The 13,836-nt window shown below is 45.2% G+C and overlaps 1 protein-coding gene across 3 annotated transcripts in view; it reads right to left on the bottom strand.

The window, feature by feature from the left end:
* Positions 1-13,836, bottom strand: part of FAF1 (Fas associated factor 1) — a 385,064-nt gene that overhangs the window by 83,802 nt on the left and 287,426 nt on the right. For 2 of the 3 annotated variants that reach the window (XM_031969147.1, XM_031969149.1), the window contains 3 exons: positions 10,164-10,290; positions 9,175-9,238; positions 7,867-7,948 (listed from right to left, as the gene is read on the bottom strand). In XM_031969147.1, coding sequence (XP_031825007.1) covers positions 7,867-7,948; positions 9,175-9,238; positions 10,164-10,290 — 273 coding nt within the window. The remainder of the gene's footprint in view (positions 1-7,866; positions 7,949-9,174; positions 9,239-10,163; positions 10,291-13,836) is intronic. The other variant, XM_031969148.1, reaches the window with a different exon arrangement.

The raw sequence follows: 13,836 nt of genomic DNA, 5'->3' as shown, positions 1-13,836 counted from the left end.
GGGCACATAAAAGTGACACACCTTTGGCAAGCACTGCCCCCGGCCCCGGCAGGCACATGGGGTAGTGGGAGGAGCCGGGAGGAGGGCAGACACATGGGGAACATCAGGCTGGGCTGACAACCAGCAGGGCTCTGCAGCAGGTTCTTTCTTTCAGGAAAGGCGAAAACAGCCTGTCTGACCATTCCCTTACATTCAATTTGCTGACCCAGTAAGAGGTCAAAGGCTTCCCAGGACCTGAATATGGTCAATGGATCAAGTTTCTTTCTACAATTGCACGCTCCCTTTCTCTATCTCTGTGTCTCTGTCTCCCCATGTATCGCTTTGATTTGGAAGGAAACATTCCTAGGTCCCCTTGGGTAGTCCCAGGCCCTGGCTCAGTTGCTCAGTCCCTAGGTGACTATGAAGAAGAACTTGCCTCTCTGGAAGCAATCTCCATCTCTGGAACTTGTAAAATGAATCACCAGAGGCAGAATATTGGACCTTTCTGGACCAGATCTAATATTCTGGTTTCTAATGAAAACTAGGAAGAATGAAAGGCTAAATTCAAAACAATGGCGAGAATCGGTGATAGGAAGGAAATCTCTAAGGAAGCCACAAAAGGACACTCATCAGTGTCCAGACAAATCACAGCAGCGAGAGCCTGGAACCAGAGAATCAAGACGCTGCTGCTGAGAGGTCATCTGGGCAGTTGGCTCGGCACGACACCTGGGGTACCTGCTGCGGGGCACACTGTAGACAGACTAACTTGTGGCTGCCAATGGGTGAGGGAGCTGTACCTGACAGTGATGCCACAGAGCACACGTCTGCCCTGAGAAGCTAGACTAGAAAGCCCAAAAGAACAGAACCCTGGCTCCCAGAGACTTTCTGAGACCATTTACAAACGGTCTTTCTTCACTCAGTGCAGAATGAGAAGCACTTGTCTGGTCTGGGCCAGAATATGAAGGGTCCCAATGAAGCCCATTCTTCTTTTAAAGAACCCAATTTATTGAGAAGCAGTGTAGGGAAGGGATCAGGATCCCCTGGGTTCTTGCCTCTGAGCTATCCTGGCCGTCTGACCAGGCTCAGGGCCCTGGCACTTCTCTGACTCGAAGGAGAAGGGAAGGTCCCGACCTGAACTGGAGGAAGGGGCTTTCTCTCTACAAGTGCCTGGGCCAATGCAATCCCAGGTTTGGCCCAAGCTTTACTGACTCCTTAGGAGACTCTCCACCTTTCCCCTCCCAAATCACCTGCCAGAAGTGAGGAGGAGCACACCCACAGGAGGCGGGCGACTGCAGGAGGACTGAAGGCGGCTCTGCCCTTTGTGGGCCCCAGCACACCAGAAAGCAGGATGGACAAGAGCACAAGGCCCGCTTTTCTTACAGCAGAAACCAGCGGGTGGAGCCAAGATGGCAGAGCCAAGCCCAACTCCTGCAATTCCCCTGAAAGGTAAGGAGAGCGACAGGAAACCCTGGCAGGCGGGGGCCCTGGGCTCTGCCGCCGGGCTGAACGCCACTCCCTTTGGTTTAACTATTGTGTTTGGCACCCGGAGAAGCAGAAAAAGTGTCCAGGCACACGGGTTAGGAAACAGCCCCGGAAGCTACAGGGTGACAGAAGCCATGGCAATGGCCCAGGGGCCAGGAGCCGCACTCCCCATTTCTACTTTGCATTAGAGCTGGTCGTAGCCTCCCCTCCAAACCGCGCTCCAAGGGAGGCGAGAAAAGGAAAACGCAGGCTCACAACAGGCACCGTCTGGCCCAAGATCACACAGCCTGGGAGCAACAAGCTGGGACCGCCTCGCTTCAAAGCCACTCAGCAGGGATGAAGACAAAGTAGGCTGGGGGGCCAGGGGCTCGGAGAAGGCACACATGGCCTCTGCCCTGCTCCCCTGGGATCAGCACCCAGCCCCATGGCCTCCTGAGGGACATCTTGCCCCCCAAGGCTGTCTATGCCCCCTGGGGGAAGCTTGGGGGCTCAGGAAGTGACCTCCTGCTCAAGGAGGATTTTCTTACTTCAAGTCAAAACTGGTATCGGTGCAACTTCTACCTAGGGTTCCTAATCCTGCTCTCCAGAGCCTCTTTTCTGGGGGATCTCTCTAGAAAGGATCCCCCAGGAAAGAGGCTCTGGAGGCTTTCCTCTAGAAAGGAGAAGAGAGCCATCACGCCCTCCCCAGACACTCCCAGTTCCTTCCATCGAGCTTCATATGGCCTGGACCCTGGTCTCTTCACCATCACGATCCTGGTCTTGTGGACATTCTCCAATTTCCTAAAATCTGGTGCCCAGGCCTGAACAAAGTGCCTTAGCTGTGGTCTAACTGAGGGAGAGAACACTGGACCCTTTGCCTCCCCTGTTCTGGGCCAAGTTTGATGAGGGCTAAGAGAACTTTTTGAACTAGTAAGACACATCAAGGACCCCAACAAAGATTACTGTCCACTATGACCTTCAGATCTACTTAGGTGAATTGCTGCTGACACACACCTCCCCCACTGTGTACCTTGAAAGGTGATCTGTGGAACCTTGGGGTAAGACTTTACATTCACCCTTTTTCTAGGATAACTCTGAAAACATACCCAGGTGTGATAACTGTCTCTCAGTGTCTTAGAGGCTACAATGGGGAGGAAGAATTAGCTTTGTTCCGGGTGGTCCCTAAGGGCAGAACCAGCTGGCACAGGGGGAAGTTGCAAAGCAGCCAGGTGAGGCTGGGGGTCAAGGAAGACTTCCCAACTAGAGGAAGAAGCTCCCCTAGGAGGGCAAAGGCCATCAATTCAAGGATGGGGACCACCTCTCAAGCGTGTTATAGGGGAGATGCCTTTGTCCTCGGAGTTGGTCCAGAGGCTGCCAAAGTAATTGTGAAGTCGACATTCTATGTTTGGATGAAATAATGATGATGATGATGATGATGATGACATGGTGGGAACTCTAGCCTGGAATGCAAGGAAAGCCCCCTCCAAAATGACTCAATCCATTTCCTCCAGATAAATTCCCAGGTTCGGTCCATTGGACCACTCACCATTCTCTGAACACACTCTCCATTTTTCTGACTGTATCGGGCCTGTTTCCCCCCATCCTCACCCCATTTCTAGGTCTGCATGAACCCAAAGGGAGAGATGGGTCTGACTTAAATTCCATGCAATGATTGCTATGCTGTGTACACAGTAAGTGCTTACTTTAGGTTTGTGGGATTAAAAGCCAACTTCCCATTCATTCAGGAAAAGCCCTACAGATATGAAGATATCTACCATAAGATCTTGCTCTACAGAAGCTCACAAACCACAAACAAATCACTATGATCAAACAAAGGGGATAAGTGCCAAGGGGCACCTAGACCAGATGATCTGATAAATGCGGAGGGCCTGGAAGGCAGGGAGGCCCATCCGCGAGATGGGGATGGATGGAGCCCATTTCCTTGACAGACACAGATTGATGGGAATGCGGCAAGACCCCAGTTTGGGTCCTGCAAGGCCTCCCGGGGCTTACCACATTGTAAGGGCCTCTGACACGAACACAAAAAGCTCCACTGTACCCTCATCACAGAACAGTGCAGTAGAGACAGAAAAGCCACATGTGGAGCTCAAGCCTAGAGGGAGGTCAGCGGGGCTGGAGGTGAGCCTTCTGATATCCAAGTGAAGGACCATGGACGAGGACATGAAAAGACAGCTCCAGACTAAACTGCAAACAATCACACAGCTTAGAGTCGGGATCATCAGATTTAAAGTAAGAAAGGGCCCTAATGACATTAACAGGGGAATGAAATGTGCTGAAGTTACTGGCCAAGATTCTGCCGTCACTCCGCTTTCTGGAGGAAAGGATACAGCCCAGAGACTGTTTCTCTCAGCTTTGCATGCTGACCCGAGTCACTGCCAAGTCACTGACATGCAAATCCCTGGAGACTGGGTTTAGTGGAGGGACCTGCTGGAGCAATAAGGAGGAGGCCACAGAATTTCACCCAGAAGGGACCTCTGGAGAAGAGAGAACCCGACAGCCAGTCTAGTCTGTGTGGCACCCAAAAGGGGACAGGACAAGAGTTCAGTCCTTAGAAGGCATCACCATTTAAAGAGGAAGGAAGCACTTTTAAAAGCTTCAAGATGAGAATCACATCCAGTCAACTGTTAACCACCATTTATCAGGCATCCGCTGTGTCAGGTACTGAGGAGATAGAGATAATCCGACCCTTCCCTGCCTGTGAGGGACTTCTGCTCTCTGGGGAACAAAAACTGGGGTGCAGATAAGTAAACTCCAAATAGAAGGAAATGGGGAGATGGTCCTGGATAGCAGACCCTGACAGGGATCAGCACATCCTAAACCTGGGAGAAGGAAGGAAGGCAAGACCTGGAGGGATGAGGAGCAGCCTGTTTAGAGGCAGTAGATGGAATGGCACATACATGAAATTTTGAGATCAGTTTTGTTCAATCCAGAGTAAGATAAAAATAATGAACAATAAGCCTGCAAAGGTAGACTGGAGAGTGCGAATCCTAACTCTGCCACTTGTGTGGGCAGGTTAATTTTCCTTTCTGGCTCTCAGTTTACTCATGTGTAAAATAGAAAGGTTGCGTCTGATGGCCTCTCTGACCCCTTACAATTCTAATGTCACATTCTAGAATTGCAGCATTGATTAGGTGCAAAGTAAAGCACCCATCAATCCTGATCACAAGGTGAGAAATTGTTCTGCCTTTCAGGAATTACTTGGAAAACCATACAAGAACAACCAAAACGGAGGCATTCCCCGTGTTCAGTGGGTTTGTCTAATTTGAGTGAGGGATGAAGACAAGATGGAAAGTCACCTAATTTTTCAATGATTTAACCAACACTCCATTAGAAAAAATTCTGAGAAGTCCTTACTGTCAAGGCCAAGGCCTGGTGCTCAGGCCTGGAGACACAAAGCTAGAAGACACTTACTGTGTGCAAGGCTCTAGACTTGGTTGTCTGGGAGACGGATACAAAAGAGCTTCAGTACCCCAGTCTCCAGTAATAGAAATAGCAGATGTTTATCAAGTCTGTTCAAGTTTGTAAAATACTTTACAAACATCGTCTTATATAAGTCTTATGATAACTCTGTGAGATAAGTACTACAGCTTTAATTAACACCATTTGACAGGTGAGGAAATTGAGGTTTGGAGAAGAGACTTGTTCAGGGTCCCCTGACTACTAAGTGCCAAAGGCTGCATTTGAACCCAGTCTCACTGTCTGTCCAGTATACCATGCTTCTTCTCTAATACGGGGAGGAGACAGAGTCCCAGTGAATGCTTACAAAAATCAGAAAAGAAGGTTGGACTACTACTAATGGAAGCAACTCCCTTTTTGTTAATTCTAACTTTTATAAATGTTTTCTCATCTCAAGCCCAAATCTGTCTATACTGCTCTATTTGAAGAATAGCCTCAAGGTTAGTCCCCAGAGGCCAAAGAAACTCCCAACACCTGGCCAAGGTAAAAGGAGGCTATGGAGGGAAAGACCACGCTAATAAAATGACTCCTTGAAGCAACGAGGAAGTGATCTAATTTATCCATTTGGCTTTTATTCCCATTGGGAGTAGCTGGGTTTTGTTGCATAAGCTAAGGGAGTGAAACTGACTGAGTAGCCCAGAATTCACCCATTCAAATGAGCGCTCCCCCTTCTGAGGGGGAGGAGGGGGGAGAGTCAAAAGAGTCCCAAGTCCAGATCAGGCCTTAGATCCTCCCTCTGCACGACCCTGTGAGACCTCTGTTTGTCTCAGTTTCCTCAATTGTAAAAAAGGTATGAAAACCTACACTTACCTCCCCAAGATTGTGGGGAGGAGCAAGTGGGGCAGCTGTAAAGTGCCTGGCAGGGTGCCTGGCACCAGGGAAGAGGGAGACCTGGCAGGGCGGCCGAGGCCTTTAGGCCTCCAAGGAAGGGGGGAAGACTTCTCAGTGGGGTTCTTCTTCAGGCACTTTTGGGCCCAGCCCTTAGGCTCCATATTTGGCCCCAGGCTGAAAGCAAGGGAAGGATGGAGGAGCAGCCATGAAATAGCCAAGCCAGAGAGAAGAGCAGCCCCAAGGCCCAGTCCTTGAGCCCCTCGCCCGCTGCGCTGGATGCCTCCAGGGAGTTTTCCATGAGGAAGACGCCCGGGCCGAAGGCCCAACTTTGAAAGGTTCTGAGAACTGAGTCAACAGCAGCCAGGACCCGGGCATTTCCAGAAGCATCTTAAGCAACACAATGGCTTGGGCGGCTGTTTGGCCGAGGGCAGAGCAGGGAGGCTGAAAGGCAGCAGGCGGCGGGGCGCTCTCCAATCCAATCAGCTGGAAGCGGTTTTCATTAAGATGGATTGAGTGTGGCATCGTGAGAAACACTTTATCAAATGTAGTGTTTTACTTAGTGATTATCTCTCTACCGGCTGATGAAGCTCCCCAAATCCTTTGTAATCCCACCACTCCAATAAACATTTAATGAGTATAGAAGTTCAAAAAGCCGAGCAGAGGATTTAAACCTTCAATCTTGTTTTTATTTACTCTTGGAACTCAATTTCTCACTTGAAGTGAAGAATGCTGGTACTCAAAGCTCATCTGTTGCCCTGGTAAAATTCATGCGCCTCCCACGGTTTAAATTAAACATTGGATATTAAGGGGGATGGAAAACAAATTTTAACTTTCCATCTCAGCAAATGTCACAGTATCGGTCACTTTCACCTCCAGACTTATCAGCAGCAGAAATTAAGTTTTCCTAAATATGCGTCACTCATGAGCTTTCCAGAAAGAAAAGAAGAAAGGCTCGCTCTGAGCCTGACAAAAGGAGAAATGCAAGATGCCTTCAATAATGAGGCAAATCGGTAATAACTGGGCCACCAGGAGATGGTCTCATTTCATTGTGCAGCCCATCAACAGACCCTCTTCTGGGCCTATGGTAGGCCAGGCCCAGGTTTAGGCCCTGGGATACAGGACCAAGGGGGCCCATCCCTGTCCCTGAGGCCCATCCACCGTACACGGAGTACACGAGCCCACAGGGTGATGTTGGGGGAGACTCAGGCATGACTTCATCCAGGAGGTAGCTGAGCTGCAGGGCCCTGGCCATGGAGGTCCCTCAGGACCAGGGTGGTCTAACCCATGGACCTTTAGTAAGGCCTCCCAGCCCAGCACCCACCGGGTGCTCTGGAATACCGAAAGTGCTCAATGAACGAACAACTGAGCCTCCTCCCACACTGGTCGTTACGGGACAAGGGTCACCACTGGGAAGCAGCCACTAAGAGCACCCTTCTCTGTCATTACGGGTTCTTGATGCTGGCTGGACATCCTGGACTAGTCAGAAAACTTGGGTTCAAATTCCTGCTCTACAATGTGTTATCAGTGAAACTGCGGACAAGTCACCTGACCTCCCTGAGCCTCAGTTTCTCCATCTGAAAAATGGGAACAATCGTATGGTACTATTTATTCCGTGTGTGTGTGTGTGTGATGTTGAGAAGTGACTGGCTGGTGGGCTAGGTCATCATTTTGATTAATGCAGAGCAAACCAGCCCCGGCTTACGAGGACTTGAGGACTGGGTTCTGCTCACAGACAGCGCACCAGGAGCAAGTGAGAGCTTCCCTGGGGCTCGGCTTCTGGAAGGACGAGAGTATCTCCCAGATCGCTCCCAGCACAAACGCAGGTGAGTCCAGGAACCATTTTACCAATCTGTCTCGTCTCAGACAATGATACACAAATCACACTGTGACTCAATCCCCTTCAAGGCAGAATAAGGAGGTGGGTCTCACCAGCCAGTCCTTGCCATTGAATGAAGAAGAATGAAGAAGGAAAAAGAGCCCCAACTTAACAAGGAATGACCTACTCTAGCAGCTCATCTCTGAGCAGAGCTTTGTGCTTAAGGGTGACCCTCAGCCCCAGATGGCCCTCTGACCTGATAGTATCCTTACATTACAGGGCCTCCTTACACGTTCACTTACATCTCGGGCTTTCCCATAGAAGGCTTCTTGGAAAGCAGCTTCAAGTGATCCAATAAAATAAACAGGATGGCAGTCTCCATATCTAGGGGAAAAAAATAAGACAATGAATGAATTACAACGGATCTTATATTAACTTTGATGTTTTGTAACTTTTTTTTTTTTTAAAGAAACACAAGGTAAAAACATTTGAACAGAAACTTGTCCGATAGAGACAATTCTCAAACATTTCCCAACACCTTCAAGTAAACATCATTAGTGTTCATTATTCTAACATTTCAGTGAGAACAGGGTACTATGGAGTCAGTAATCCAACACAAATAAAAGTGACATTTATCAGATTAACATTTTCAAAATTCAGAAAAGAAGCAATCTGGTCTGAAAGGAAGAGAAGGTTGGTCTCAGAGCCAAGAGGACCAGGGTTCAAATGTCAACTCTGACATATCCTGGCCAGGGGATACTGGGAAAGTCATTTATCCCTCAGCGCCTTGGAAGCTCTCTAAGCCTGGCCACCGGCCCAAGAAAGAGATGACCTTCTATCCTAGTGAGATCTCAGGGCTTTTTCCTGGGTTAGGATGGGATCCTTCGAGTAGTTACAACTCTATGGTCAATTAAAGGTCCATAAAGAGAAAAAAAAAGGGAATTTCTTTGTTCTGCCTCCTTTGGCTTCTTGAGGCATTGGGGTAGAAGTAGAGAGCCCTGGCTTCTGGCTCTGGCTGACCTGGACTGAGGATGCCAGGAAGGCCTTATTAAATGTCCTTCATTTTTCTGGCTAAAAGCCTCTGATTCCATAAAATATAAGGTATGGATGAGGAAGCTTCCTTCCAATCCTAAAGAATCTGCTGCTCAATCTACATTTCTGAATTTTCTTACCTGTTCAGTAAGAATTGAATTTCAAAGGGAACATACTATTTTCAAGCATGGGACAGAATTATATTATAGTCTATGTGAAAAATTTCTAAGACTAAGGATTTGCATGACTTGCCCAGTTCTTAAGTTTTATTTATATTGTTCTTACTCAAACAAACATCTCCTTGATTATTTTTGAGCGGAGGTGCTACAGTGGAAGGCAATAGGTAGGGCAGCCATGCCAGAAACCCCCCTTCCCCCCATTTGCCAAGTAAGAAAATGTCTGCCCTTAAAGTCCTAGAGAATGTTTCCCTGCCAGGAGTCAATAATTTCTTATATAAACTCAACCTTGAGATCATTAAATGCCTTACTGGCAATCATCTATGATGAAAATAGAGCCGTCTACCACAGTACAGTAACAGAAATACACATCAAGCTTATATGTTAATGATTTAACCCTACCTTGAAGAAAACTCAGCTGTAAATTGTAATAAGGCATCCCCTTCATTTTCTGCATTTTCGGGCACTAATTAAAAACAAAAACACACAAATAACCTTTAACCCCACATTTAAGAAATACATTACTGAATAAGCAAACAAATGAAAGATGAATGCCCGTGCCACAGCTTTTGGGAGGCTTTCACTTGCCAATCCTGCAAACATGTTACATGATTTTCAGCAAAATAAACTGAACAGGAATTTTAGAGAAGACTGAATATTTTGTCAGTCCTATTGACAACACTCTGAGGAACGTATAAAATGGGTGCCAGTTATTACTTGGGATTTGGGGTATTTTTCTTCAAAAATCTGAAACATGGTTTGTAATCGAATAACATTTGTAAGAAAAAAATGTGAGGGAAGGTGTGGGGCAGGGTGAGAAAGTCAATTTTATTGAAAATCCTAGGTAGCTGTATGCCAGGAAATCTTGGCAGAAATTCAGAAACAGAAAGATCTGAATGTAGATCTAGTCCTGACCACCATATTTCTCCCATTTGATTACCTTACCCTTATCCTCTATCTATCCCTGGGGAGTGGGTATGTTATGAGGAAGAGGAGGAGGAAAGGATGGCACAGGGTAACTTGCCTTGAGATGCCTACCACAGGAAAGTAAGGGATGTGCTTCTTTATCCTACCTACCTACTGTCCAGGGGAAACGATGGAGCTTTTCATCAGTCAGGGAATTCTAAGCATGAGAATGAAGTCTGTGGGCAACAACAACATCGTGCCCAGAACACAAGGTTCTTCTATATTCTTGGAAGCATCAGGCCCTTGGGGCACAGAGAATGCCAGCACTGGAAGAGCTGCAGGAAGGGGCTTAGACCACTTTCTCGAGATTTGACTCCCACAGACCATGAAGTAAGCGAAACCCTTTTTATTTGCTGTCTATTTGGGGGCTGTGAACCAAGGATGCAGTGATTTAAATTTGGACCCCAGAGGGTGTCTGTACTCACTCATTGGTGATTTTCGCAGTGCAGAGGATGCAATACCGAACATCTCTCCGTCATCCACTCCAAATTCAGGAGCATCTTCAAAGTCGTCGCCATCACTGTCACTAACCATGTGAACATCGGTGCACTGCTACGCAAGGAAAGTTGGGATGAGGTTAAGATTACCCTTGGCAAGACAAACCTGGACACAGCCTCCCTCACATTACACCTGCGCCTTCCTGAACCCCACCCCTCCCCCTTCCATGGATCAATTGCCAGTCTTTCTCCTCTCTGGTTACTTTAAATTTCCTCAAGTCAGGTGCTTCTCTCCTGGGAAAGTACTTTGTGGATGCTTGTGGAAGTGACAATAGGAGGTAGGCAATCATAATAGGATTTTAGAGAACTCGCCTGAGAGAAATAGGAAAGCCAGGCAGTAGCCAGCCCTAGTAATAGGGCTGAAGGAGGCATGGAAGGTATGCATCTCATCTTGAACCTTCTAAAATACAAAAATCTTTTGCCCACAAAGGGATAATAAAAATCCTCAGTCTGGTCTTCAAGACCCTCCACAATGTGAGGTCAGGCTTTTCATATTCATTCCACCTCCCAGACTTCCCCCCACCTCATGCAAGACTCTTTTTGCACTTTGGTGTAAGCTCTTTCCAGACTCAGGAATGTCAATCAATCAATTTATACTCAAGTGCTCTTAATGTGCTAAAGGAAGGAGACAAAAGACAGGCAAAAATCCTACCCACCTCCCCCCAGAGCTCACAAGATAATCTGTCAGCACACAAACACATAACCTCCCTGGGCCTGAGTCCCACTAGGGGAATACAACATGTCCACACATGAGTAAATGAGGGGTAGATACAAAGTTAATACTCTGAGACTTGGTGAGCAAGGAGAAGGCTAAAAGGTATCATCTCTTGAAAGAAGACTGTAGAGTGTCCCCCCTGCCTAATACCTCCTTCCGTGTCCCCCTCTTCCCCCTTTCTCCTGATCTTATCTAAGGAGCATAGATGCCTCAGTCAACGTTTAAAATCAAGTCCAGGTTCTTGGATTCCATTTGGGATGTTGGGATCCAAAAGTTACTAAGTGGGGCCAGATCTGTGATTTCAGTAGAACTGAGAACTCTGGGATGAAAAGGCAATTGAGCAGCACACAGCAGTTTCTGCTCTGCCACGTGAGTCTTGGAGAAGCATCAAAGGCACAGAGAGGTTAAGAGTCACACAGCTGGCATGTGTCAGTGGCAAAACTTAAAATCCAGGTCTTCCTCATATTGAATCTTTATGCACTAAGCCAGGATTTCCAAACAATGACCAACATCATACAGAATGTTTATATATATATGCATTATGGGGGAAAAAAAATCTGATAACCAAAAAAATGACATTAAATACTTTCAATTCCACAAATATCAGGGAAATGCCTCCAATGTTTAAGATGCTGTTTTGAGAACTAGAGAAAAAAAATCCAAAAAACATAATCTTTGCCCTCAAGGGCCTTACATTCTACTGGGTACACATTTATACAGAAAAATAGGAGCAAGGTAATTGGGGAAAGGTGAAGAGTACTAAAAGCTAGGGAAAATGTGTTCCTGGAAGAGGTGGTATTTGATCAAATTCTGCAGGAGGATTCTGAAAGGTGAAGATGGGCAAGAAGACCATTCCAGACAATACAAGAGAGCTTGCTGCTGGCTGAAGCCCTTTCCTTCTTGACTCAGCATGTCTTTTCAAAGCCAATCTCTTCCTACTCTGCACACCTTCATTCTGGGCCCCTGAATTATTGCTCTCACATGACCACTTCTCTTGACTCTGCCTTTGGGCAAATGATCTTTCATGTCTGCAATATACCCCCTCTGCACACAGAACCCACAGCTCCCTACAAAGGTGGGCTTGTGGGACCACACCATGTATTCTCTCCCTTGTGACATTATTCTCTATAACTTTGCATTTATTTCTTATTCAGCTGCTCCAGGAAAAAGCAACAGATTGCATGTCAACAGACTCATCCTCTATTCTGGTAGTGTTGGGGGCTAACAGCATGACTTTGGATAAATCCTGGCACCTTTCTTGGTATCAAAGGTCCAAAGACCATTTCTGGATCTAACATTCTATTCTTTGATGATATTAATGAGCTTGGTAGTTGAATAAAACATGATTATTTTAAATGCATATATTATACAAAACAAACAAACAAAAATAATGGTTTTTGGCATCCAATTTATGGAATAAAACTGCACAGGCTGTTCAGAAACGGTTAATTTGTGTCTGCAGTAGATAGAATCCAAAAACTGAACAGAATTGAGATCATCATGCTCTCAGCAGAACAGAGAAGATCATTTACAGAAGTTTGAAATGAACTTTCCAACAGTCTCTGAGGTCAGAAAGGGTGGGACCATGTCTGAGGCCTGTTTTATAGATGCCAAAATTGCAAAATAGCAATCAGTTGCATTTTTAATGTGGAAAGCCAAATCATTTCCTTTTTATCAAAATATCAGTCACATCTATGCTTCACTGGTCAAGTCAATTGCTGTGGTGTGGACCTATTAAAATGTAGAATGCTATTGTGTAACCTGTTGATAAAAATTTGGGTTAAAAGGACCCAAAAGGTTTTTTATCATGGTTCTCATAATTACTAACTGAGCCTAAACAAGTCACTTCTCCTTGCTAAGCCTCAATAAACTCCCATCAAGTGGACGAACATTTCTATGTGCCAGACATCGGGTCAAACACTGGGAAAGCAAAAGCAAAGCTAGATATTGCCCCCATGGACTAGACAACAATGCATAAAAGGAAGCTGAAAGGGAAGGGTAAGAGTCACAAGGAAAAGATAATTCTTGTTAGGAACATGGTGGATAGAATCCAGAGTTAGGAGTTAGGATAAGAGTTGAATAAAGATCTAGCCAGCCTTTGATACTGGTAATTTGGTTTTCTTCCTACTTTTTAAAATCATATTGACAATGACATGTGTTAATTGGTAATTTTTAAAAATAAAACCAACTCCTAAGTTTTTATTAATTCAATGGTTTTCTTATACTCAATTTTATTAATTTTAACTTTGATTTTTAGGATTTCTAATTTTGTGTTGAATTGGGGATTTTTAGTTTGTTCTTTTTCTAGTTTTAAAACTGTATACCCAACTCACCATTTTCTTTCTCTAATTTACTGACATTAACATTTAGATATATATTTTCCCTCTGATATTGCTTTTGCTATAACCCATAAGTTTTTATATGTTGTTATTATTCCCTCTAATGAAATTGTTTCTATGATTTGTTCTTTAATGCACTCATTTTTAAATTAAAATAATAAAATATATAAAATTTAATTTTATTATTTAAAAGTTTTAAAATTAAAATTTAAAATTATTTAGTTTCTAATTAGTTCTTAATTTTGTGTTTCTATGGTTCCCTAACTAAATATAATCTTTATTGCATTATAATCTGAAAAGGATGCATTTAATATTTCTGCCTTTCTGCATTTTATTATAAATTTTTATGCCCTAATATATAATCTTTGTAAATCATGTACCACTTTGCATTAATTACCACTGAGAAAATGTGTATTCCTTTTTTATTCCCATTCAGTTCTCCCCAGATTGCTATTATATCCAGCTTATCTACAACTCTATTTACTTCCTTGACTTCTTTTTTTTAAAAAATCTATTTTCTGGTTAGATTTCTCAAATTCTGGAAGGG

Source organism: Sarcophilus harrisii, chromosome 4 (genome assembly GCF_902635505.1).
Source record: "Sarcophilus harrisii chromosome 4, mSarHar1.11, whole genome shotgun sequence".
In the NCBI taxonomy this organism is placed as follows: domain Eukaryota; kingdom Metazoa; phylum Chordata; class Mammalia; order Dasyuromorphia; family Dasyuridae; genus Sarcophilus; species Sarcophilus harrisii.
Note: the sequence above shows the minus strand (reverse complement) of the source record. Positions and strands in the feature narration are given on the sequence as shown.